The sequence below is a fragment of the Oncorhynchus gorbuscha genome, linkage group LG24, assembly GCF_021184085.1.
Source record: "Oncorhynchus gorbuscha isolate QuinsamMale2020 ecotype Even-year linkage group LG24, OgorEven_v1.0, whole genome shotgun sequence".
Lineage (NCBI taxonomy): Eukaryota > Metazoa > Chordata > Actinopteri > Salmoniformes > Salmonidae > Oncorhynchus > Oncorhynchus gorbuscha.
The window spans coordinates 31,859,944-31,887,647 of NC_060196.1; the positions used below are offsets into that span (position 1 = coordinate 31,859,944).

The 27,704-nt window shown below is 41.5% G+C and overlaps 2 protein-coding genes across 4 annotated transcripts in view; both read left to right on the top strand.

Annotated features, from left to right (window-relative positions):
- The first annotated feature begins 8,063 nt into the window (after positions 1-8,063).
- On the top strand, positions 8,064-12,556 carry LOC124012796 (retinol dehydrogenase 11-like). Of its 3 annotated transcripts, none has more exons than XM_046326760.1 (7): positions 8,064-8,568; positions 9,161-9,295; positions 9,544-9,783; positions 9,942-10,103; positions 10,195-10,314; positions 11,083-11,287; positions 12,016-12,556. In XM_046326760.1, exons 1-7 carry the CDS (start codon positions 8,502-8,504, stop codon positions 12,110-12,112), a joined length of 1,026 nt encoding a protein of 341 aa, XP_046182716.1. In that variant the 5' UTR covers positions 8,064-8,501; the 3' UTR covers positions 12,113-12,556. The 3 variants fall into 3 exon arrangements, with proteins under 3 accessions (XP_046182716.1, XP_046182717.1, XP_046182718.1); XM_046326761.1 differs by having other exon boundaries at positions 9,592-9,783; XM_046326762.1 differs by lacking the exon at positions 8,064-8,568 and adding an exon at positions 8,590-8,888.
- A 287-nt stretch (positions 12,557-12,843) lies between these two features.
- Positions 12,844-27,704, top strand: part of LOC124013368 (vacuolar protein sorting-associated protein 45-like) — a 30,366-nt gene continuing 15,505 nt past the window's right edge. Inside the window, exons 1-14 of the mRNA XM_046327672.1 lie at positions 12,844-13,106; positions 14,716-14,850; positions 15,539-15,599; positions 17,663-17,742; positions 17,995-18,063; positions 18,239-18,376; positions 18,451-18,561; positions 19,901-20,035; positions 22,148-22,261; positions 22,507-22,674; positions 24,073-24,231; positions 24,459-24,566; positions 24,684-24,805; positions 25,014-25,145. Of these exons, the coding sequence (XP_046183628.1) occupies positions 13,014-13,106; positions 14,716-14,850; positions 15,539-15,599; positions 17,663-17,742; positions 17,995-18,063; positions 18,239-18,376; positions 18,451-18,561; positions 19,901-20,035; positions 22,148-22,261; positions 22,507-22,674; positions 24,073-24,231; positions 24,459-24,566; positions 24,684-24,805; positions 25,014-25,145 (1,625 nt within the window). The 5' untranslated portion in view covers positions 12,844-13,013. The remainder of the gene's footprint in view (positions 13,107-14,715; positions 14,851-15,538; positions 15,600-17,662; positions 17,743-17,994; positions 18,064-18,238; positions 18,377-18,450; positions 18,562-19,900; positions 20,036-22,147; positions 22,262-22,506; positions 22,675-24,072; positions 24,232-24,458; positions 24,567-24,683; positions 24,806-25,013; positions 25,146-27,704) is intronic.

A 27,704-nucleotide genomic window follows, 5' to 3' on the forward strand; every position in this document is an offset into this window, starting at 1 on the left:
GAATGTCATTGATGCTGTATCTTCAAGATTTTCTTTCACTGGAACTAAGGGGCCTAGCCCGAACAATGAAAAAAAGCCCCAGACCATTATTCCTCCTCAACCAAACTTTACAGTTGGCACTATGCATTCGGGCAGGTAGCGTTCTCCTGGCATCCACCAAACCCAGATTTGTCCGTCGGACTGCCAGATAGTGAAGCATGATTCATCACTCCAGAGAACTGGTTTCGACTACTCCTGAGTCCATTGACGGCGAGCTTTACACCACTGTAGCCGACGCTTGGCATTGAGCATGGTGATCTTAGGCTTGTGTCTGGCTGCTCGGCCATGGAAATCCATTTCATGAAGCTGAAGTTGCTTCGAGAAGCAGTTTGGAACTCGGTAGTGAATGTTGCAACCAAGGACAGACGATTGCTACGCGCTTCAGCACTCGGAGGTCCCGTTCTGTGAGCTTTTGTGGCCTACCACTTCGCGGCTCAGCCATTGTTGCTCCTAGACTTCTCTGCTTCACAATAAGAGCACTTACAGTTGACCAGGGCAGCTCAAGCAGGGCATACATTTGACAGACTGACTTGATGGAAAGGTGGCATACTATGGCGGTGCCACGTTGAAAGTCACTAAGCTCTTTAGTAAGGCCATTCTACTGCCAATGTTTGTCTATGGAGATTCCATGGCGGTGTGCTCGATTTTATATACATGTCAGCAACGGCTTTGGCTGAAATAGCCGAATCCACTCATTTGAAGGGGTTTCCACATACTTTTGTATATATAGTGTACCATTCCAGAGCACTCACCAAGGGCAGACATAGGTTTGGTTGTGATGCTACTGCCATCGCTGAGGGGTATCACTGAAGTGTCATCGGGAGGTGCTGGTACTGGGAAGGCGATTTAAAAAACCACAAACTGACGATAGAATATGACAATACAGACTCACCATTTACAGTTGTCTGTTGTGAAACTGTTGCATGTGAGAATTGAGTCTCAGAACATACAAAATGACATGACCCTAGGAAGCAGGTTACATCGAGTCTGCAAACCGCACACTCACCTTTGCTTGTTTCTTCCATGTCCTCTTCTGGTTGCTGTTGCCATGGCGTCAGATCCTCCTCCACACACTCCATGTGGAGCTCGGAGTCAGTCACATTGACCTCAGAGTCTGTCATGTTGACGTCTGAGTCCGCCATGCTCATAACTGTAGATTAGTTGATATAATAAGGGCGTTATGATGATAATCTATGATCAAGTTGTAGGATATTGGCACATGATGTGGACAAGACATCATGTGTATGTGTTGTCCAGTTTTAAATGGACAGCCATTGTGGTTGTAGTTCGAGAGGAAGGGGAAGAAAAATAACGTAATTTTTATTGTCTTAACCAAATTGTATGCATGAACAGTGTATAAATGTCGTTAATATAATTAAAATATATTAAAGCTACAAATACACTAATAAAAACAAATATTGAGGCATTCCAGTGAATTTATATCTATATATTAAACATGCGAATTAAATAATGCACGACCTAATAGAATAATGTTAGACAAAATGTACAGTATATTCTTTGTACTGCATCATTCCGGAGACACCTGAAACCCCACCTCTTTAAGGAATACCTAGGATAGGATAAGTAATCCCTCTCACCCCCCCCCCTTTAAGATTTAGATGCACTATTGTAAAGTGACTGTTCCACTGGATGTCATAAGGTGAATGCACCAATTTGTAAGTCGCTCTGGATAAGAGCGTCTGCTAAATGACTTAAATGTAAATGTAATCATTTAATATTATCAAAACGTAATCTCATTAGCATGACGCCACCATGTTCTCTGTAGAGGGCAAACAGCAAAGTTTTGATACACCTTGCTTGAATTATTCATAAGCAACGATCAAGTTTCAGTTACTAGCTACTAGCCGGCTACAGTCGTTGGAAATAAAACATAGCTACATTCTAAGTTAGCAACGTTAAGCTAGCTACCAGTAACTCAGGGTGCGATGAGAAAATGATGCTCATGCACGCTGGTCCAAGATCAGCTTCCTGTCTTCTAATCTTCACTTTCCTTACAACAAGTAGTACAAACTAACTTGTCCTGGATCAGTAGCTAGTGACGTTCGGATATGTACAGTGCGCGTGTGCATTGAATCCTGCCGCACACTCTGCAACATGGCTCCATGCAAACAGCAAGACGTGAGCTTGAGCTAACACCACTGCTAGCTAACTAGTTAGCAAGCAAGCTAACTGAGTTTAACAACTAGCAACATTAAATCTATACACGAAGCATGCCATGACTCTGACCTTGTTCACTCTTTTGCCAAAGTTAAATAAAAAGGATGAAGTACAATAAAACGTGGATATACGTTACGTACCTCACCCATGAAGTGAAAAACAGATCTGTAGAAGAATGGTGGCTGCTACCGTTTTTCCCTTTTCGGCTCGCTTAGGACAGCAAAAGCAATTCCCTACGCCACTTCCCGTTTTTGATGTCGACGCTCTGATTCGCTACAATCCTAAAAACAGGGGCGGGGTGCCCATCTCCATCCTGAAAAGCACACGATTATGTTGACGTCTTCCAAAAATCTAATTTGCAACTCCTAATACACCCGCAGATATCATTTTGGTGTAAATTGTATGACTATTTCCACATTATGCATATTCCAATTCGATGCGTTTCTTAGTACAATTTGTCAGATAGTTTGTTACAATGTTGCAGCCAATGTAAAAGTCTCACCACTTTCGCTTTCAAAAAATCGTAGAAACTGCAATTACCAGAATCAATAGTAGCATGCTAATCTAACGTTACCTAACTAACGTTAATATAGTTAATCTTCCATTTCAACATGTTTTGAAGAATGATCTGCAATTGAAAAAAGTTACTTGCACGACCATCTTAACCAGCACTGCTCTCAAACGCCAACCCGCGATAAAGTTATGGCCCCACAACCAAACTAACATTTAGCTAGTTTATACTTCTGAATGTCTTGCTTAAAATGTTGGGGGATTTGTGTGTATTGTTAGGTATTGCTGCACCGTTGCATTAATAAATATAAGCATTTCACTGCACCTGGGATAACATCTGCAAAATATGTTTAAAAATAACATTTGATTTGAGCTAGGCCAAACCAGTGACTGGCGGAACAAATCAAAACGTAGCTAGCTCGTGCTTGTGTTCATTGAAATAAATAGACGAGGACGTAGGTGTTGGCTAGCTAACTAATTTAGCCTGCTAACAATCTGTATGTAGCCTCGAACACCAGTCCAGCTGCCCGATATAAAACCAGGGTCGGGTGACAACTGGAGGTATTAGCAGTGGCTGACTAACGAAGCTAGTTAACTAACAAACCGACAAAATTGGTTAGCAAACTGCTAGCTAGCTAACATTATTGCTAGCTAGCTAATAATTCACGTATCGAACTGGCTGGATAACGACGGTATAACTAAACTTAGCTAGCTGAGCTATCTATCTAATATTGTTCTGTATGTGAACATGAACCATAACTAGCGATATGGGCAACCGCCTAAAACAAATATAGCTTTACCTGCCTAGGCAAAGTGAAAGCTAGCTAGTAGCTAGGTACCTGCAAACGTAATTTTACGCGGTGGCGCCGGTATACGTACAGGAGCGCCCCCCTCTGGTAGACGATGGGTTTAGCTCAGCTATCTCGTTATATAACCTAAATTACAAAATTCACGCTACCAACCATCAACCCCAGTAATTAAGTCAAACAATGTTTACGCATATTTCCTCAATTTTGCAGTTGATTAGATTATTTCCAAATGCACTACTAACTCAATATCTATATCAGTATAGCTTGCCAACAGTATGATTACCAGATTTTTACTTATAATAAAATAACTTACATGAATTATGAATAGTTAGCCAATGCAAAATCTAGCTAAAATCTAGCTTGTCCTATTTGCCTTGACTATCGCTCTTTTAAAATGGTAGCCCTACAATAGGTGGCACACTAAGTCCTAACCATACCTCAGTGGGTCCTACCCATAGACTTGGTCCTTCCATGTGTCATCATAGCAAAAGTTGAAGTATTAGTAGTACACTCAACCACAGGGACTATGCCACTTCTGCTACTAATGTCGAAATTGAGGGGGAGCACTATTAAATGGAATACTAACTGAAATATGGAAACTAACTGTAGACCTAAACTCTGCAAAAAAAGAAACGTCCCTTTTTCAGGACCCTGTCTTTCAAAGATAATTCATAAAAATCTAAATAACTTCCTATGCTTGTTCAATGAACCATGAACAATTAATGAACATGCACCTGTGGAACCTCTTCAGAATTGGTGTCCCTTCCACAGGACAGTTGAACAAACACAGGCTAATTCGATTAGCATGAGGTTTTATTTATTTTACGAGGCAAATCATTTAAGAACAAATTCTTATTTTCAATGACAGCCTAGGAACAGTGGGTTAACTTCCTTGTTCAGGGGCAGAACAACAGATTTTCACCTTGTCAGCTCGGGGATTCGATCTTGCAACCTTTCGGTTATAAGTCTCTAGCCACTGCCACCCCAGGTAGCCACATTTCCCAGGACATAGACATATCTAACATTAAATTATTGTTAATCTAACTGCACTGTCCAATTTACAGTAGCTATTACAGTGAAATAATACCATGCTATTGTTTGAGAAGAGTGCACAATTTGAACATGAAAAGTTATTAATAAACATATTGGGCACATTTGGGCAGGCTTGATACAAAAGTTTGAACAGAAATGCAATGTTTCATTGGATCAGTCTAACACTTTGCACATACACTGATGTCATCTAGTGGCCTAAATCTAAATTGCACCTGGGCTGGAATAATACATCATGGCCTTTCTCTTGCATTTCAAAGATGATGGTACAAAATAAATGGTTGAACGGTTGTTTTTTTTCTTTGTATTATCTTTTACCAGATCCATTGTGTTATATTCTACTACATTCCTATCACATTTCAAAAAACATCAAAGTGTTTCCTTTCAAATGGTACCAGGAATATGCATATCCTATCTTCAGGGCCTAAGCTACAAACAGTTAGATTTGGGTGTCATTTTAGGCGAAAACTGAAAAAAAGGGGCTAATCCTTATGAGGTTTTAATCGCAGGGACTTTGTGGATGAGCTAGAGGAGGAGTTTGGTCTGGGTGCGTCGGACGGAGGAGATCTGCCCTTCGTAACCATCAGAACACAACAGGGCTTCAAGTACACCATGAGGGAGGAGTTCACGTGAGTTACAGACATATACTCAGCAAAAAAATGAAACGTCCCTTTTTCGGGACCCTGTCTTTCAAAGATAATTTGTAAAAATCCAAATAACTTCACAGATCTTCATTGTAAAGGGTTTAAACACTGTTTTCCATGCTTGTTCAATGAACCATAAACAATTAATGAACATGCACCTGTGAAACGATCGTTAAGACACTTACAGCTTACAGATGGTAGGCAATTAAGGTCACAGTTGTGAAAACTTAGGACACTAAAGAGGCCTTTCTACTGACTCTGAAAAACACCAAAAGAAAGATGCCCAGTGTCCCTGCTCATCTGCGTGAACGTGCCTTAGGCATGCTGCAAGGAGGCATGAGGACTGCAGATGTGGCCAGGGCAATAAATTGCAATGTCCATATTGTGAGACGCCAAAGACAGCGCTACAGGGAGACAGGACAGACAGCTGATTGTCCTCACAGTGGCAGACCATGTGTAACAACACCTGCACAGGATCGGTACATCCAAACATCACACCTGTGGAACAGGTACAGGATGGCAACAACAACAGCCCGAGTTACACCAGGAACAGACAATGCCTCCATCAGTGCTCAGACTGTCCACAATACGCTGAGAGAGGCTGGACTGAGGGCTTGTAGGCATGTTGTAAGGTAGGTCCTCACCAGACATCACCGGCAACAACTTCACCTATGGAAACAAACCCACCGTTGCTGGACCAGACAGGACTGGCAAAAAGTGCGCTTCACTGACGAGTCACGGTTTTGTCTCACCAGGGGTGATGGTCGATTTGCGTTCACTGTCGAAGGAATGAGCATTACACTGAGACCTGTATTCTGGAGTGGGATCGATTTGGAATTGGAGGGTCCATCATGGTCTGGGGCGGTGTGTCACAGCATCAACGGACTGAGCTTGTTGTCAATGCAGCCAATCTCAACGCTGTGCATTACATCCTCCTCCCTCATGTGGTACCCTTCCTGCAGGCTCATCCTGACATGACCCTCCAGCATGACAATGCCACCAGCCATACTGCTCGTTCTGTGCGTGATTTCCTGCAAGACAGGAATGTCAGTGTTTTGCCATGTCCAGCGAAGAGCCCGGATGTCAATCCCATTGAGCACGTCTGGGACCTGTTGGATCGGAGTGAGGGCTAGGGCCATTCCCCCCAGAAATGTCCAGGAACTTGCAGGTGCCTTGTTGGAAGAGTGGGGTAACATCTCACAGCAAGAACAGGCAAATGTGGGGGCAGTCCTTGAGGAGGAGATGCACCGCAGTACTTAATGCAGCTAGTGGCCACACCAGATACTGACTGTTACTTTTGATTTTGACCCCCCTTTGTTCAGGGACACATTATTCCATTTCTGTTAGTCACATGTCTGTGAAACTCGTTCAGTTTATGTCTCAGTTGTTTAATCTTGTTATGTTCATGCAAATATTTACACATGTTAAGTTTGCTGAAAATAAACGCAGTTGACAGTGAGAGGAGTTTTTAACCTTTCACATGTAGTAACTCCTGCAGATTTATGCATTTTTTGCAGTTAAATGATACAACAAATATTAATTTTGTCTTTGTAACAGCAGTGAATTAATATTATCTCTTGAGAAAATGCTAAGTGCGTGTAATGTGTTTTTGACTCTGTTATACAAGCAGACAGTTTTTCAACCACATAAAATAATAGTGCCGAAGACAAACTGAAGTCTAATCAGAAACGTGTTTCATTGTTTTCTCAGCTTTTCATTTCCTTAAAACCAGTCAAACTCATTACATTGGGCATTTTGCACATGATCTTTCCACTGTTTTGGAGTTATTGCGTTTTCTCCCGGTCCCTAAAGGAAACAGACAACTTTACTGGTGTTAATTAGATTGTTCCATTCATTCTATCGATGTAAGACATTATTCTGGTGAGCCGCTACTTCTAGGGCAACAAGTAATGAACGAAGAGAAGCTTCATGTATCTATACTGAACAAAAATATAAACATGTAAAGTGTTTTCCCATGTTTCATGACCTGAAATAAAAGATATCAGAAACTTCGATACGCACAAAAAACTTAATTCTCTCAAATCTTCTGCACAGATTTCTTTACATTTCTGTTAGTGAGCATTTCTCCTTTGCCAAGATAATCCATCCACCTGACAGGTCTGGCATATCAAGAAGCTGATTAAATGGCATGTTCATTGCATAGGTGCACTTTGTGCTGGGGACCATAAAAGGCCACTCTAAAATGTGCAGTTTTGTCACAACACAATGCCACAGATGTCTCAAATGTTGAGGGACTGTTGTTGGCATGCTGACTGTAGGAATGTCCACCAGAGCTGTTGACAGATAATTTAATGTTAATTTCTCTACCATAAGCAACAACTCCAATGTTGTTTTAAATAATAGGGCAGTATGTGTTTGAGGAGTATTTCTACCTTTTAAGTCCTTTTGTGGGGAAAAACTCATTCTGATTGGCTGGGCCTGGCTCCCAAGTGGGTGGGCATATACCCTCCCAGGCCCACCCATGGCGGTGCCCATGCCCAGTCATGTGAAATCCATTGCTGAGTGTCTAATGAATTTATTTCAATTGACTGATTTCCTTATATGTACTGTAACATAGTAAACTCGTTGAGATTGTTGCATGTTGCGTTTATATTTATGTTCAGTAAAAGGGTAGTTGATAAACAAATGGCCTACCAAATGTCTGAAATTATAAGCAGAAACTTGAAAGTAGCCAGTATGCTGTACGGTCCATTCTGGAGTATCAGCAAAACAAATGATTATGGTGGATCGAACTGCGCAGGTAGCCGACTTTTTGAAGTCATCACACACAACACCCTAATATGCGCGACTGAGCCTGCGCAGACCGCGAAAAACAACAGATGTTTACTTGCCACAATATCCCATCTAAAATCAACATATCCCAGGCATCTTGTCCTGGTTTCACATAACCGGGATACAAGTTTTTTCGGGTTATTGTAAACAAGATATGATGTTTATATGCATCAACTCAAAAACAGAATACTTAAGTATCCCGAATAATAACGGGATATTGGTGTGCATGTAAACGTGGTCACTGACGGGTCAAGGGAGTAGTCCTGGTTTAATCGGACTATAAGACTTTAAACCTCGTATGTAAGATACTTAGACCTATTCATAGCTACTCGATCTGTATCACTGCTTGTGCTATAACAACATTTAAAGCAACCCAGTTCAAGAAGACGAGACAGACTCGATAAACTCACGATTTATCAGGCTAAAATGTAATTGTCTTGTCTGGGGTGGTCAAATTATTTTGGCAACAGCTGATAAGATGTGGAAAGAATTGAAGAAAAACCAGCTCGTCAAGTACGGCGCTGTGACCACAGTGTCAACCATCAGTAAGTCACAGCTCTACTGCTATGCAAGTTATCTTGATGTATTGTAGGTTTCAGACCTCATTTCAATTACTTTTACAGTTTTTTGTAATGGTAAAATCGTTTCTAACATTTCTACATGGACATATAGTCTCGGTAAATTGTAGCCTAATTTCAACAAAACCAGGAACTTCTTAGTAAACACTAATAAACTACCCACAGCGAGTATTGTACCGCATGACATATGTTGTGACGTACAGGATGTACAATTCTTCAGATTGTATTATACATGTATCTTGATCGACGTGGAAATGAACAGAATCACTGAAGGATGATTGACCGTGGTATGTGGTTCATTTGTATTGTAGTGTCTATTTAAGGGTTGTGATTATAAACGTGTTTATTCCCTGTAGCTCCAAGATCCTGATATATACTATTATGTGTGTAAATACTTTACAATTGCACATACAGTATATGCTACCTTGTCCATTAAGTATGTAAACAATTCCTACTCCCACAACAAAGGGTCTGTTGCATAGGCTTAAAAGGTTCATAGGTCAACATAAGAAGAAGTAAGAGTGATATTTTGTCTCAGTGCCGTTTGTCTCCAAACTAGGCTATGTTTTACTGAGAAAGTGGATCGCCGGTGGGATATGCCACAGCCGTGCCAAACTGCATGGAAGGACTGTGGTTATCACTGGTGCCAACACTGGTATCGGCAAGGAGACGGCCTGGGATATGGCCATGAGAGGTACAGTAGGCAAATACCACTTCTCTATTGGACTGTAACTATGTTGTGATTTGCATTACCTTTCATGGGATGTCGCTTTTGAACACAAACAAGTTACAATGCAATCTGAGGGAAATTTGGGTTTAAGGGCAATTGTGGGGGCTATTCAATGGAAGGCACGAGAATAGGGGGCTTAGTGATGGGGTGTGGTAAATTTGTGGATGTTGTTCAGCTGATGATAGGACTGATCCTATATATTCTATTGGAAGGGAATGTGATGAGGGTGTTCTCAGATGGACGGTACTGCGTGTTCTCAGGAGCCCGGGTGATTATGGCTTGCCGAGACCTCACCAGGGGAGAGGCCGCTGCAACAGAGATCCGCAGTTCTACTGGAAATACTAACGTGGTGGTGCAACAACTAAACCTGGCCTCCCTCGGGTCAGTACGACAGTTTGCCAGGGAATTCATTGCCACTGAGACCCGTCTGGACATACTTATCAACAACGCAGGTAAAACTGATGCATTTAACCAACATGCTTTGAGAGCCTGAATTGTGTTGGTGTTACTCTGGGTATGTTTTGAACTATAGCATGTTTTTTTAGTTGTCAAAGGTGGGCCTGATTTTTTTTAACCATCCGTTAAATACTCAATCCTCTATTCCTCACAGGTATAATGCTATGTCCCAAAAGCTTCACAGTGGACGGGTTTGAGAGTCAATTTGCTGTCAATCACCTAGGTCACTTCCTATTGACCAATCTTCTCCTGGACATGCTGAAAGCCTCCACCCCCAGCCGCGTCGTCACTGTGTCTAGCATCGCTCATCAAGGCGGTAAGCCCATTCTGACCAGATATTTTTGTAATAAAACAAATATCATCAATTGAGTTATAGCTTTATCTGGCTCTACCTCATTCTCTTTCAGGAAAAATCCACTATGATGACCTTAACTTTGATATGAAGGGGTACAACTCAGTAATTGCCTACAAGCAGAGTAAACTGGCCAACCTCCTCTTCTCTAAGGAGCTGGCACGAAGGACCAAAGGTGAGGGGTTGCCTTATTACAGCTCTATTACGTATTACTACTCATGTATATGTAGTTAGAAATTAGACCAATTCAAATGAATTAACCTAGTTATGCATAGAAAATTAGGTAATGTAACTAGGAGATTTTTCCATTTCCACTACATATCCTGTTCAATGGCTAAATGTACTGTATTGGTAATGGACCCCAGTTAACCAATACATGGAAATACAATACCAATGGGCCATAACTTTGTGCGTGTTCAGAAAACACCATAATAAATGCTTCAACACATACACTGTTAGTCTACATTTATTGGTTAACAATGGATGTGGATTTTACCTTAGTTATGGATGGATTTGACTTTACTTTATGGTGGTTTAGCAATGCATGGCTAAAGATAAGGGAACTAATGTTTATTAGTGGATTCAAGCCTGTACCAGTTGGCTGAGAAGGCTTATCTTTTGTTTTTGTAATGTGCATTGGGGTGCGGAGTGATTTGAGGCTGTTGTTGCAGAGTATTCATCAAGTATCTTGAAGTTAACCGTAAAAATAATCGGACCTATGCAATCACTGTATTTAACGATTATTTACCTATTAATGCTGTTTTCCCCCATTCTTCCCCATCAGTAGCAGTCTTAGTATGCACAACAAACATTATACAAACAAATCATGTTGCTTCAACATCAGGTCATAACTGGTGTACAGTGCATTGCTCTCTGCCACATGATGTCTCTGAATGTCAACATTCTAAGGTTAGTGGCCCTATCCCTACACTCACCCCATCAGGTACTGGAGTGACGGCGTATTCCCTGCACCCCGGGGTTATCCGGACAGAGCTGTGGCGCCACTCGCAGTCAAAGTACCCCATGCTGAGTTCCATGCTGTCAGCCCCCGCCTGGCTCCTGATGAAGACCCCCAGGGAGGGGGCCCAGACCACCATCTACTGCGCCGTCACTGAGGGGCTGGAGGAGAAGAGCGGCTACTACTTCAGGTAGTAGCATCCCAGTGTGTAGAGTGAATTAGCCTAAATCGATCTCTCTTTGTGTGTGTGTTTGTGTGTTAATTGGAGGGGGATGATTTTCATTTACAGTGGGAGTGTATCTTGTGTGTATGATAGTTAAGGATCCCATCAAAAGTATGTGTGTACAATGCGGTATATATTCTGAGTGTAGACAATATACACTGAACAAAAATATAAACACAACATTTAAAGTGTTTGTCCCATATCATGAGCTGAAATAAAAGATCCCAGAAATGTTCGATACGCACAAATAGCTTGTTTCTGTCAAATTCGGTGCAAAAATGTTTACATCCTTTTTAGTGAGCATTTCTCTTTTGCCAAGATAATCCATCCACCTGATAAGTGTGGTATATCAAGAAGCTGTTTAAACAGCATGATCATTACACAGGTTCACCTTGTGGAGATGTATCGCGCTGCATGAAGCAAATGGTGGTCACACCAGATACTGACTGGTTTTCTGATCCACCCACCTAACATTTTTTCAAGGTATCTGTGACCAACAGATGCAAATCTGTATTCCCAGTCAGTTGAAATCCATAGATTATGGCCTAATACATTTATTTCAATTGACTGATTACTTTATATGAACTGTAAATCAGTAAAATCTTTGAAATTGTTGCCTTTATATTTTTGTTCAGTGTAAATAACTACTGTATATGTTTAGGTGAGCTTTAAGTTAGGATGTGTTTGTTTCTCAGTGACTGTCAGGTAAAGGAGCCAGCTCTTGAGGGGAGAGATGATCTTGCAGCACTGAGACTATGGGGCGTTAGCGCCGGGCTAGTGGGACTCAATTAAAACAACTGAACAACTCGCCTTGCAACACGGTGCCACTCCCAACCCCACCTGCCAGAACCCTCACGGATACTGGCATTTTTTTAAATGTTGGCTCTTAACTTTCATATCAGAAGATATCCTGTATTCTATATATATCCTGTATTCTATACATTTTCTATATTCTATATTTGTTGATGTTGTCTTATAATACAGTATATTTTGATAAAACATTTTTTCTGTATTTTATTAAATTGAAGCTTATTCTTGTTACAATGGTCTTCATGCTGAAATTCTGTATTTTTCATGTTTTCATTTAAAAAAATGTTATTTTGCTTCAGAAGTCTTTGCATGAGTAATAGTGTAGTTTTATTAATTGTAATTTTAACCCCAGTTATTTTATCAGTTTAGCTAAACTACCTTTAAAAAGTGTTACTTATTTGAAAGACTTAATAAAATAATATGCTATCTGTACATCTCAATATTTTATTTATATGTTTTCAGAAGATGCTTGCATGCATGACATATTTCTCAAAATAACAAAATATATCCGTTTCATTTGAATGGTCTGCCCTTACCAAAATGGCGTCCTCGTCGTGCCACCATTAGCGGAGCATTGTGGGATATAACAAACACATGCTGACTTTGGATCAGTGAAATGCATGCTCAGATTACGCTTTTGCCTGTACTTTGCTCTACAAACTGGTCGTAGATCAGTCATTACACTCTTCAGTTGACCAAATGTTCACCCGGAAATGTAACTCGGGTTCATTTCGAAGCTGAGCTGAATATTTGTCAACAATAGACTCATTTAAAATAAAAACGAATTGAAGCGTTGCCTGGTGCAAGAGATCTTAAGTTCATACAATTCGGCCTTTGGTTATTTTTCAAGCTATCATTGCTAGAATTTAAGAACGTTGTCAAAATGAATGTGACACTTGCTGTCAAGCAGTATATCTCCAAAATGATAGAAAACAGCGGGCCAGGAATGAAAGTTCTGCTCATGGATAAAGAGACGGTAAGTAATGTAGATAGAATGGTTACAATGTAGTGGTTCAAACGATGGACAGTGGTTACAATGTATCAAAGGTTATTTTTGTTGGTACACTACGATGCTCAAAAGTATGTGGACACCTACTCGTCAGACATCTCATTCCAAAATCATGGGCATTAATATGGAGTTGGTCCCCCTTTGCTGCTATAACAGCCTCCATGGTGCAGGGACTTTTTTCCATTTAGCCACATGACCATTAGTGAGGTCAGGCACTGATGTTGGTCGATTAGGCCTGGCTCGCAGTCAGCATTCTAATTCATCCCAAATATGTTCGATGGGGTTGAGGTCAGGGCTCTGCAGGCTAGTCAAATTCTTCCACACCGATCTCAACATTTTTTTGTATGGACCTCACTTTGTGCACAGGGGCATTGTCATGTTGAAACAGGAAAGGGCCAAACTGGTGCCACAAAGTTGGAAGCACAGAATCGTCTAGAATGTCATTGTATGCTGTAGTGTTAAGATTTCCCTTCACTGGAACTAAGGGGCCTGGCCTGAAACATAAAAAAAAGCCCCAGACCATTATTCCTCCTCCACCAAACTTTACAGTTGGCACTATTAATTCGGGTAGGTAGCATTCTCGTGGCATCCGCCAAAGCCAGATTCGTCCGTTGGAATGCCAGATGGTGAAGCGTGATTCATTACTCCAGAGAAAGCGTTTCCACTGCTCCAGAGTCCAATAGCTGCCAGCTTTACACCACTCCAGCCGACGATTGGCACTGCGCATGGTGATCTTAGGTTTGTGTAAGGCTGCTCGGCAATGGAAACCTATTTCATGAAGCTCCCGACGAACAGTTCATGTGCTGATGTTGCTTCCAGAGGCAGTTTGGAACTCGGTATGTTGTAATCGAGGACAGACAATTTTTACGCGCAACAGCACTCGGCAGTCCCGTTCTGTGAGCTTGCGTGGCCTACCATTTCACTGCTGAGCCATTGTCGCTCCTAGACATTTCCACTTTACAATAACAGCACTTACAATTGACTGGGGCAGCTCTAGCAGGGCAGAAATCTAATGAACGGACTTGTTGGGAAGGTGACATCCTATGACGGTGCCTTGTTGAAAGTCACTGTGCTCTACAGTACAGGCCATTCTACTGCCAATGTTTGTCTATTGAGATTTATACACCTGTCAGCAATGGGTGTGGCTGAAATAGCCAAATATTTATTTATATTTATATAAATTAGCCACTTATTTGAAGGGATGTCCACATACTTTTGGCCATGTAGTGTATGTGTTGTCTTTCTGAGACGGACACATTGAAGGAACAGAACCTTGAATTATTCACCAATTCCTGATAATTAAAAAAAAACGTGAAATCACAAAAAAGTCTCTGGACCAGTCTCTAAAATGCCATTCATATCAAATGTAGAGATTTGGTTATAAAAAAAGGAAACTTCTTCTTTAATGATTAGTATTAAATAATATAGATAGGAGAACCAAGCTTCTGATAATGTCATACTGTCAGCAGCTCCATCCATTGCAAGATGCCAAATCTTTGGCTCATGTAGAAACAAATGTACTGCATTACAGTTGCTTTTTGTCATCATGCCTATTTGTTTGTGCTTGTCTCATCAGACCAGCATCGTCAGTGTGGTCTACACTCAATCCGAGATCCTACAGAAGGAGGTCTACTTGTTTGAAAGAATCGACTCACAGAGTCGAGACAACATGAAGCACCTCAAAGCCATCTGCTTCCTCAGGCCAACCAAGGTGCCCCAGTCACTGTATAGACATTGCAGCCAGCCTTTGCTCTGCATTAAAGGTCCAATGCAACCATTTTTATTTCTATATCAAATCATTTCTGGGTAACAACTGAGTACCTTACTATGATCGTTTTCAATTAAAATGGTCAAAAATAATATTGCTAGGACATGAATGTTGCAAGTACTGTCTTGGAGTGGTCTGAGTGGAGAGGAGAAAACAACTGAAAATGTGCTGTTATTGGCAGAGGGGCTGAGAACTCTTTGTTATTGGTATATTAACTTAAATTATCTGCATGGCGATGTCAACATGGAAGGCCGAAACTCCATTCCACCAGAACAGACTGAAATATACAAACAGCTATTACACTAAAAACGATTATCATAATTTTCACAGTTTCACAGTATTATTCCAACCTCATAGTGTGGAAATATAAATAAAACACAGGCAAATCATATTTTTGACTGCACTGGGCCTTTAAGACTTTGTTACTTACCATCCACACACATTGTATCTACTGGATTGTGTCCATCCACAACTGTATGAATGCATATGTCAACTTCATTGTACGTATACTGTACGTATACTGATTATATTGCGTCCATACACTATGTACTATTTGGAGGCAAAGTACTTTAGTCATGCTTAGTTTTGGATTTGTATGACTCCCCTGACTTTCTCTCTGCCCTCTTTACAGGAGAATGTGGAAAATCTGATACAGGAGCTCCGGCGACCAAAGTACAGTGTCTACTTCATCTGTAAGGACTTCTGCGCTGTTGTTTAAATCGTATGGTTCTGATTCTTGTGCAGGTTTTTAGACAGATCAAATACAGATAAAGTGGACTAAGATGTTATGTCCCTGTCTCATTTATATGGTTTAAACCTAAAGACTCAAAATTGATTGACATTGCGATTGACCACACATCAACATTTCACGGTGGCGGCTATTGCCCATACGTAAAAATGATATATTGATATATATTTCAACAACATGTTTGTAAATGACAGATATCTAAATATTTAAATATATATATACAAAAATATATGGACATATTCCAAAATTGTCCATTTTAAATACACTCAGTGGTCCGTTCGTTAGGTGCACCACCCCGTTCGCGAAAATGGTTTTCTCCGACGGACAGTGAGTCATGTGGCCGTGGCTTGCTATGTAAAGCAGGCATTGAGGCATTCTGTTACGGTTCGATTGAACAATAGAATGGGCAAAACTATTGACCTTTTGAGTGTGGTATGATCTTCGGTGCTAAGTGTGCCGGTTTCTCGATCTAAGAAACGACCGGCCTCCTAGTCTTTTCACGAATTACAGTGTCTCGGACAGGGTACTCCAACCTTTTCGTGTATCACAAAATTATACATTTCGTGAGCTACACATTTTTTCAAGCTTTCAAATAGGCATACTCTTCTCCCCTGCAACCCTTCGCCGGGTACTAGTGTACAAGAGGAAGTAGTGCACTATGTTTTCTGTCAATATACCTCATAAAAGAATGGTTAATAAACAACTAAGGGGGGGCCCTATAAAATTTCCTCCAAATTAGGTCCTCAGTTATGTTTTTCCTGGTTTTAGATTTAATCTTAATTACAATTTTTCCTAGAGAAAAAACTAAATTGGATGTTATGAGTCCACGTCAATGCTTATATCACATCAGAAGACATTTTATTTAGGTCTGTAAGTAAACATTAAGACTTGAGTGTAATTCCTCTTTAATTGTGCATCTAACGAGAGGAATGTGCGTCTAATGCACTGGTCTAGCGATGGTTCTGTACTGCTGCTGCTCATTTCATGGCAAAGTTTGCAAACAATAGATACAAATGATATACTTATATACATAATATACAGTGTCACTAACTAGAAAGCTAGCTAGGAGGCATGTGCGATCGGTAGACAGTGTCCTTTGCCCCCTGCCTGTCAGGCACTTTTTTCCAGCAGTTTTGTTAACAACGGTGAGGGCAGGTGGGAGCGAAAAACACTGTCTACTGCTAGCTAGGAAGGAGGAGTCCGGTAATGCAGGATTTAAAAAACTCTTATTCTTTAAACCCACCCCAGTCTTCAAGTATTGTGGTGGCAGCATCATGTTATGGGTATGCTTGTCATCAGCAAGGACTGGTGAATTTGTCAGGATCAAAATAAATATGAAAGGAGTTAAGCCCAGGAAAAAAGTTAGAAAAGCCACCTCAGTCTTCTGAAAACCTAACCCTGCGACTAGTTTTATTTTTCAGCGAGACAATTTAATACCAAAGACACACCAGAATGACTTTCCAAGAGGTGTTGAGTGTTCCTGAATGGTCAAGTCTCAGTCCTGACTTAAATCTGCTCAAAACAATCCGAGACACGGTTTAAATATCACTGTCCATAAATGATCCCCATCCAAATTTACGAAGCCTGAACGTTTTTGACAAAAATGATGAAACATTACAAATTGTGATTGACAGCTCAGGAAAATGTATTTGAATCTATTTAAAAATATATTTACAGATATGGTCTACGTTCAAGTGTCTTTTCGAAATAAACCTCTTTTTTGAATATGTTTCATAAGTGGCAGGTAGGCTATACCTCAATAGCTGCAGAATACATTTTCAATTACAACTCAATGATCCAACTTTTGCATGCAAAATAACTCTTTGGGAACCTAATGCTAAGGTACCAGAGGTCAATAGAAACTCAACGTTGTCATTGGGGTAGAGAAGGTTGTGAGCGTGTATTTAGTTGATATATTTGGTAAATACATTTTCCCAATATATTTAAATATATTCCAATATATAATTTTTCCTGTATGGGTGACATCCTCCTCATAATCCTTTCTAGACTTCAGCAACGTCATCAGTAAGAGTGAGATAAAAGCCCTGGCTGAGGCGGATGAACAGGAGGTGGTTGCAGAAGTGCAGGTAAGTTAACGCTAAGGGCAGTACTATATGACAGTATCCATCAGTTAGGTACACAACTATTATTATTTGTAAACATTTTTTTTTTTTTTACCTTTCTTGGTTTTTCCTACTAGTCCTGAATCCACATTTTTCATAATTTCTATTTCTAGTTATAACCACTTTACAGTACGCGTCGTCTTGTAATAGCCAGGTTATCCTTTGACGTTTATACTGGAAACTAATCATTCAAATTTCTCTCATATTTGACTGCAGGAGTTCTATGGAGACTTCATTGCTGTGAACCCACATCTTTTCTCCCTCAACCTCAGTGGTGTCGCAAGGGTAGGACATGCAAATATGCTATGCCGCTTTGCATATGTGACAATCTATAAAGGGGTTCATTATTCATCTGCGTTGACTTTAGTTTAACGTTTTTTGTTTGTCTCTACACATGATATATTCCCTCTGTATTTTGGATCTGTTTACAGAGTGCATTCCCATCTTGTGTGTGTTGCAGGGTCGGAGCTGGGAGCCAACTCTCCTACCACGTACCACCCAGGGTCTGACCTCAGTGCTGTTGGCCCTGAAGAAATGTCCCATGATCCGCTACCAGCTGTCTTCAGACATGGCCAAGAGACTGGGAGAGAGCGTGAAGGTGACTAATATCACATGCACAACTATCGCATGCGCACGCATGCACGCAATCTCACTACCCCTCTCCTCCTCCAGCAAATCATCACCAAGGAGTATGAGCTGTTTGACTTCAGGAAGACAGAGGTGCCTCCTCTCCTGCTCATCATGGACCGCAGCGATGACGCCATCACCCCACTACTCAACCAGGTCAGAACTACACTACCGTTCAAGAGTTTGGTGTCACTTAGAAATGTCCGTGTTTTAGAAAGAAAAGCACATTTTTTTGTCCATTAAAATAACATCAAATTGATCAGGAATACAGTGTAGACATTGTTAATGTTGTAAATGACTGTTGTAGCTGGAAACGGCAGATTTAAAAAAAAATGAATATCTACATAGGCGTACAGAGGCCTATTATCAGGAACACATCATCTGTGTTCCAATGGCACATTGTGTTAGCTAATCCAAGTTTATCATTTGAAGTCTTATTGATCATTAGAAAACCCTTTTGAAATTATGTTAGCACAGTTGAAAACTGTTGTTCTGATTTAAAGAAGCAATCAGAACAACAACTGGCCTTCTTTAGACTAGTTGAGTGTCTAGAGCATCAGCATTTTGAGGTTCGATTCCAGGCTCAAAATGGCCAAAAACAAATAACTTTCTTCTGGAACTCATCAGTCTATTCTTGTTATGATAAATGAAGGCTATTTCATGCGAGGCGACTCCTCTTCACTGTTGATGTTGAGACTGGTGTTTTGCGGGTACGATTTAATGAAGCTGCCAGTTGAGGACTTGTGAGGCGCCTGTTTCTCGACCTAGACACTAATATACTTGTCCTCTTGCTCAGTTGTGCACCAGGGCCTCACACTACTCTTTCTATTCTTGTTAGAGCCAGTTTGCGCTATTCTGCGAAGGGAGTAGTACACAGCGTTGTATGAGATCTTCAGTTTCTTGGCAAAGTTGCAAAGAAAAAGAAATCTCAGACTTGCCAATAAAAATAAAAGATTAAGATGGGCAAAAGAACACAGACACTGGACAGAGGAACTCAACCTAGAAGGCCAGCATCCCGGTGTTGCCTCTTCACTGTTGACGTTCGTTTGAACTATTAGCCAGAAGATACATTTCAAAGATAATCTACCTGTTTTTTTAGCCTGGCACCAGACTGAGCATTTTATCAGTCTGGAACCCAGGCTACATATTTACAAAAAGGTAGGCAATGACCAGGTCATCTAGTCAAACGACATACCTGTAGAATATTCACATTATTCTGATGTGTACTGCAGCCTCTGGTCACTTGGGGGCAGCAGCGTCTTATACATACATTTACCAGGCCTGCAACCTGCACACTAAACTAGGTCATGTACTCAAGGCCCTTTGTGTCACATGTAATGCATCAATCTTTAGCGCACATTAGAAAAGCTAATCAATTGGCAAAACCTCATACACCTCTCATCGCTGAATGGAATTAGTAGAGATTAAATGTACTTTATTTTAATTGTGGGTTTCATTGCTTTGGTTTCATTGTTTGTTGCCCTGCTCCCTCTAGTGGACGTACCAGGCCATGGTACACGAGCTGCTTGGCCTCAACAACAACCGTATTGACCTGTCCCGAGTCCCAGGGATCAGCAAGGAGCTGAAGGAGGTGGTGCTGTCTGCAGAGAACGATGAGTTCTATGCCAATGTGAGTCCCAGTCTCTAGGCCTGGTTCCAATTCTACACAAATGTTCCCTTCGGCATTGAGACGGTCTCATTTGAAAAGGCTGGCAGGTAGCCTAGAGCACGGTTCCCCCACGGGCCAAATTTGTTTTCTTATTGCTGGACATGACTGTAAAAACGGCAGCATTTCAGCACCAAGTGATTTTAATTTTGGATATCTGTTCCAAAGTATTCTCACACATAATAGAGAGATACAGGCGGGCAAAAAAGTATTTAGTCAGCCACCAATTGTGCAAGTTCTTCCACTTAAAAAGATGAGGCCTGTAATTTTCATTATAGGTACACTTCAACTATGACAGACAAAATGAGAAAAAAAAATCCAGAAAATCACATTGTAGGATTTTTAATGAATTTATTTGCAAATTATTGTGGAAAATAAGTATTTGGTCAATAACAAAAGTTTATCTCAATACTTTGTTATATACCCTTTGTTGGCAATGACAAAGGTCAAACGTTTTCTGTAAGTCTCCACAAGGTTTTCACACACTGTTGCTGGTATTTTGGCCCATTCCTCCATGCAGATTTCCTCTAGAGCAGTGATGTTTTGGGGCTGTTGCTGGGTAGCACAGACTTTCAACTCCCTCCAAAGATTTTCTATGGGGTTAAGATCTGGAGACTGGCTAGGCCACTCCAGGACCTTGAAATGCTTCTTACGAAGCCACTCCTTCGTTGCCCGGGCGGTGTGTTTGGGATCATTGTCATGCTGAAAGACCCAGCCACGTTTCATCTTCAATGCCCTTGCTGATGGAAGGAGGTTTTCACTCAAAATCTCACAATACAAGGCCCCATTCATTCTTTCCTTTACACGGATCAGTCGTCCTGGTCCCTTTGCAGAAAAACAGCCCCAAAGCATGATGTTTCCACCCCCATGCTTCACAGTAGGTATGATGTTCTTTGGTAAAAACTCAACTCGTCGTGTTTGGAGGACAAAGAATGCCAAGTTATATTTTGGTTTCTTTTGACATTCTCCCAATCTTCTTCTGGATCATCCAAATGCTCTTTAGCAAACTTCAGACGGGCCTGGACATGTACTGGCTTAAGCAGGGGGACACGTCTCGCACTGCAGGATTTGAGTCCCTGGCGGTGTAGTGTGTTACTGATGGTAGGCTTTGTTACTTTGGTCCCAGCTCTCTGCATGCAGGTCATTCACTAGGTCCCCCCATGTGGTTCTGGGATTTTTGCTCACCGTTCTTGTGATCATTTTGACCCCACGGGGTGAGATCCTGCGTGGAGCCCCAGATCGAGGGAGATTATCAGTGGTCTTGTATGTCTTCCATTTCCTAATAATTGCTCCCACAGTTGATTTCTTCAAACCAAGCTGCTTACCTATTGCAGATTCAGTCTTCCCAGCCTGGTGCAGGTCTACAATTTTGTTTCTGGTGTCCTTTGACAGCTCTTTGGTCTTGGCCATAGTGGAGTTTGGAGTGTGACTGTTTGAGGTTGTGGACAGGTGTCTTTTATACTGATAACAAGTTAAAACAGGTGCCATTAATACAGGTAACGAGTGGAGGACAGAGGAGTCTCTTAAAGAGGAAGTTACAGGTCTGTGAGAGCCAGAAATCTTGCTTGTTTGTAGGTGACCAAATACTTATTTTCCACCATAATTTGCAAATAAATAAATGGATTTCTTTTGTCATTTTGTCTGTCATAGTTGAAGTGTACCTATGATGAAAATTACAGGCCTCTCATCTTTTTAAGTGGGAGAGCTTGCACAATTAGTGGCTGACTAAATACTTTTTGCCCCACTGTATGTGATCGTATACAAATGCAAGCAAGATTTGAAAGGATTCATGTTACAATCAAATGTTATATCTATTTGTTCTTCTTGTGGTAAATTTGCAGGCCCCCTGACCATCCGCTCAAGAAAAAAATAAAAATAATCGGCCAGTGGCTGAATCTAGATTACGATCCCTGGCCTAGAGGTTAGGAAGGCGTCCAGCAACCCTCTGTAAAAAGACTCTGAAGGAATGTCGGGCAAAATGTGTAGCAGTCGGTCAGTGGGAAAAGGTTAAAGAATTCCGACAGGGCCAGACGTTAGCTGACAACTTCCAATTCACTCTCACATTCTCTTATTCAGAATCTGTACCTGAACTTTGGAGAGATCGGCACAAACATCAAGAACCTGATGGAGGACTTCCAGAAGAAGAAGCCCAAGGAGCAACAGAAGCTGGAGTCCATCTCTGATATGAAGGTGAGAGCTGGGCACTGTAGTAACTCGATTTCCCAGTACAGGAACACAATTTCCCAGCATGTCCTGTTGCAGTTGCTCATTTAGGACCACTAACACATCTCAGCCTCATTAGTTAATAACCAATCACAATTAGATAAATTATCTCTTAATTACAATAATGATACGAGCTATAAATAATTGCTGCAACTTTAAGAAATGTCCTTCTGTTTTATTTTAAAAATAATTCCCTCTATTTTTCTCTGCAGGCGTTTGTGGACAACTACCCCCAGTTCAAAAAGATGTCTGGCACAGTGTCGAAGCACGTGACTGTGGTGGGCGAGCTGTCTCGCCTGGTGAGCGAGAGGCACCTGATGGAGGTGTCAGAGGTGGAGCAGGAGCTTGCCTGCCAGAATGACCACTCAAGCGCGTCACAGGTAAGACTCTGGGGATGAAGGGATACTTCGGGATTTTGGCAACGAGGTCCTTTATCTACTTCCCCAGAGTCAGATGAACTAGTGGATACCATTTTTATGTCTCGATGTCCAGTATGTAGGAAGTTATAATTAAGTCTGTCAACCAATGCTATCTAGTGTTATTTTTTAATTTACTTGTAGGAAACACATTTCTATTATTACCAATAGAATTTCCTGAATTGTCTGAAATTAATCAACACTCCAGTCCTGCTCTGCACTGACTTGATGTCAGAGACTGACTAGAAATACACTACTAGATACAGTGCATTCAGAAAGTATTCAGACCCCTTGATTTTTTTCCCCACATTGTTACGTTACAGCCTTATTCTGAAATGGTTCAATTGCTTTTTTTCCCTCATCAATCTACACACACTACCCCATAATGACAAAGCAAAAACAAATTTGTATACTTTTTGTTGTTGAAATATCACTTACATAAGTATTCAGACCCTTTACTCAGTACTTTGTTGAAGCACCTTCAGCAGAGATTACAGCATTGAGTCTTCTTGGGTATGAAGCTACACGCTTGGCTCACCTGTATTTGGGGAGTTTCTCCCCATTCCTCTCTGCAGATCCTCTCAAGCTTTGTCAGGTTGGATGGGGAGCTTTGCTGCACAGCTATTTTCAGGTCTCTCCAGAGATGTTCGATCGGGTTAAAGTCCAGTCTCTGGCTGGGCCATTCAAGGACATTCAGAGACTTGTCCCGAAGCCACTCCTGCGTTGTCTTGGCTGTATGCTTTGTCCTGTTCTTTGGTCTTTGTCCTGTTGGAAGATGATATTTTATCTGACATGCACTGTCAACTGTGGGACCTTTTTATATAGACAGGTGTGTGCCTTTCCAAATCATGTCCAATCAATTGTATTTACCACAGGTGGACTCCAATCAAGTTGTCGAAACATCTCAAGGATGATCAATGGAAACAGGATGCACCTGAGCACAATTTCGAGTCTCATAGCAAAGGGTCTGAATACTTATGTAAATAAGATATTTCCATTTTTTTTAAGACAATATTTTTTTATTAGCAAAAATGTATATTGGTGTCCTATCAAAAATTGGTGTCCTATCACTGACACCAATGGAAATGTGACATGGGGGAGGGGCCTACAGCTCAATGTTATTTTATACAATAACACCAATAGTTCACATGAAAGCATTCAGAAAGTCACACAATATTACTTTGTGTTGGCTAAAGAGGAATACAACCCACTCCTGTATTGTATATTGACTTGGCCACTTATAATAATAGTGACTTTCAGAATACAATAAAACACTGCACATAGAAGCCATAGTGAAGTAGCATTAAAGAATTGCAGTCTGTATTAAAGGCTATGTAAAATGTACTCCCTGTTTTTCCACAGAATGTGCGTAGGCTGCTGCAGAACCCGCGGGTAAGCGAGCTGGACGCGGTGCGCCTGGTGATGCTGTACGCACTGCGCTACGAGAGACACAGCAGCAGCATCCTGCCGGGCCTCATGGAGGAGCTCAACAGGAAGGGCGTGTCAGAGAGGCATCGCAGGGTAAGGGAACATTCTATACTGTACCACTACCTGACCCTTGGGGCAATATGAGGACTGTATACTGTTGTTGTACTCGTCTTATATTATGTAGATGTTATTATTTTGGGATCAACAATGTACATTCAGTATGTTGGTATGTTTGATGCTTCTGTTTTATCAATCTAGACTGGGTTAGAATAATCAAATTAAGCCTTTTTATCTTGTTTAACTGGCATCCTTTACCTCAGATGGTAACGTCCATGGTGGAGTATGGAGGGAAGAGGGTGAGAGGAAGTGACCTCATCAACCCCCAAGATGCAGTTGCCATTACCAAACAGTTCTTCAAGGGGCTGAAGGTACACCATTCTCCTCACAAATTATACAAATACTAGCGGTGGTTTTGTGTCCATCTAGCCACTCTCAACCAGATTCTAATAAAACACCTTTGGTTTTGGGTGCGTGCGTGTCTCCAGGGAGTTGAGAATGTGTACACGCAGCATGCACCGTTACTGCAGGAGACCTTGGACCAGCTGATCAAGGGGCGGCTGAAAGACAGTCAGTTCCCTTACCTAGGACCCAGCTCCCTTCGAGACAGGTAGGGTGATATATATATATATATATACACATGCACACACATGCACGCACACACACAGAGTTAAAGACACGACCTCAGACCCTACACCTGAATAGCCAAACACACACACTTCTACACACTATCAATGATGCGTAAAGTTCATCACCGTTATTGGATGACCCCAACCGGATGCTAGCCTATCAATGATTACCATGTAGTTCCTCTTCAGGCCACAGGATATCATAGTGTTCGTCATCGGAGGGGCCACCTATGAGGAGGCGCTGGCAGTCTACAACCTGAACCGCACCATGCCAGGGGTTCGGATCGTACTGGGCGGCACCACCATCCACAATACCAAGAGGTCAGAATCATCAACCGCTCCTCGTGACCTACTGTAGTCGCCTCAGTCAATTTTCCAGACATAGCCATTAGCCAGTAGACATCCATTGTCTGCTACCAGGTCAACACATATGATCAAAATGGCTTAACCCTCTAGAGTCGACGGCCACGTGGAAATCTAATTGGCATAATACAAAAATCCCCATAAAAAGTCTCTGTTTAACCTAGAGATATCTGTTGGGCTGCGTCTCAATCCACTACATATGCCAGTGGCGACCTTCCGCATCGGAGGCGGAAGGTCGGAAGGGGGGCTGAGCTGAGCTACGATGGTGTTTGTTATATCACGAGTCATCCCTAAAAAAATCGGTCTTCTCACGAATATGTCTGTAGCGTCCCGACCGGTTTGGCCTAACTAATATGATCACTCCAATGAATGATGAGACTCTCCCGAACACGGTGGTGTTCTCCGTTTTGCTCTACAACCCCCACAAGCGTCACAGGACAGAAGTCGGCACCACCGATATGTCAACTTCTGTCTGTAGCATTCAACCAGTTTTGGCTACACACTGATATGACCCCTCTATGAAAAGGTGAGACTCTCACGAGCGCGTACATGTCAGTGCTATAGGGCGTCCACAAGCCTCACTTGACCTGTCTGAAGGTAGCCCGGTACCAGTTTTTAAAAATGAATGGAACTGAGTGTTTAAAACATTAGGAACACCTTTCTAATATTGCGTTGCACCCCCTTTTGCCCTCAGAACAGCCTCAATTTGTCTGGGCAAGCGTTCCACAGGGATGTTGACTCCAGTGCTTCCCACAGTTGTGTGAAGATGGCTGGGTGTCCTTTTGGTGGTGGACAATTCTTGATACACATGGGAAACTGTTGAGCGTGAAAACCCCAGAAGCGTTGCAGTTCTTGACACACTCAAACCGGTGTGCCTGGCACCTTCTGCCATACACCGTTCAAAGGCACATAAATCTTTTGTCTTGCCCATTCACCCTCTGAATTATCACCTCATCATTGGGTGAGTCAAGTGTCACTGTAAGGTTTATTTTCCAGCCTACAGTAGCCTATATTATATACTGTGCCTTCGGAAAATATTCTGACCCCTTGACATTTTCCACATTTTGTTACGTTACAGTCTTATTCTAAAATCGATTAAATTAAATAAAATTCTCAGCAATCTACACAAAATACCAAATAGTGACGAAGCAAAAACAGGTTTTTATGTATAAAAAAATGGCACGTAAACGGGCTGTCATGTGCCTTTTACTGAGGTGTGGCTTCCGTCTGGCCACTCGACCATAAAGGTCTGCAGAGATGGTTGTCCTTGTGGAAGGTTCTCCCATCTCCACAGAGGACCTGGAACTCTGTCAGAGTGACCATTGTGTTCTTGGTCACCTCCCTCCCCCAATTGCTCCGTTTGGCCAGGCGGCCAGCTCTAAGAAGAGTTTTGGTGCTTTCAAACTTCTTCCATTTAAGACTGATGGAGGCCACTGTGTTCTAGGGGACCTTCAATGCTGCAGACATTTTTTTGGTACCCTTCCCCAGATCTGTGCCTCAACACAAGCCTGTCTCGGAGCTCTACAGACAATTCCTTCGACCTCATGCCTGTGGGACCTTATATAAACAGTTGTGTGCCTTTCCAAATCATGTCTAATCAATTGAATTTACCAAAGTTGGACTCCAATCAAGTTGTAGAAACATCTCAAGGAAGATGAATGGAATCAGGATGCACCTGAGCTCAATTTCAAGTCTCATAGCAAAGGGTCTGAATACATACAGTACCAGTAAAAAGTACCCAATTAAGGTGGTTTTGGATGAGTTGGACCTCGGAGTGAAGTAAAAGCAGCCAACAAGTGTTCAGCATATGTGGGAACTCCTTCAAGACTGTTGGAAAAGCATTCCAGGTAAAGCTGGTTGAGAGAATGCCAAGAGTGTGCAAAATTGTCATCAAGGCAAAGGGTGGCTACTTTGAAGAATCTCAAATATAAAATATATCTAGATTTGTTTAACACTTTTTTTTGGTTACTACATGATTCCATATGTGTTATTTCATAGTTTTGATGTCTTCACTATTATTCTACAATGTAGAAAATAGGTGTGTCCAAGCTTTTGACTGGTACTGTATGTAAATAAAGTATTTGTTTTTTATTTTTCATACATTCGCTTTGTTATTATGGGGTATTGTGTGTAGACTGCGGAGTATTTTTATAAGGCTGTAACGTAACAAAATTTGGAAAATGTCAAGGGGTCTGATCTTTCCGAAGGCACTGTATATATAGGCTAAAGTAGAAAATAAAGCTTCCAGTGACACTGACTCACCCAATGATGAAGATGAAGCATAGGCTACTCACCGGTGATGGGCGATGGGTTTGTGCCAATATGTCAAGATAAGCTACTTTGAAAAACAGTGCTGTTCACTCAAAAGTTGTTCAGAATAATCTTTTTAGCTTCTTCAGACAGACTACTCTTCTCTTTTTCAGCAGCAGGCATTTGCTTTTCAAACGGTAGGCCTAAATGTTTCTCGCGATTGTATTTAGAAATTTGGGAAAGGCAAACTGACAGCTGCAACCAACC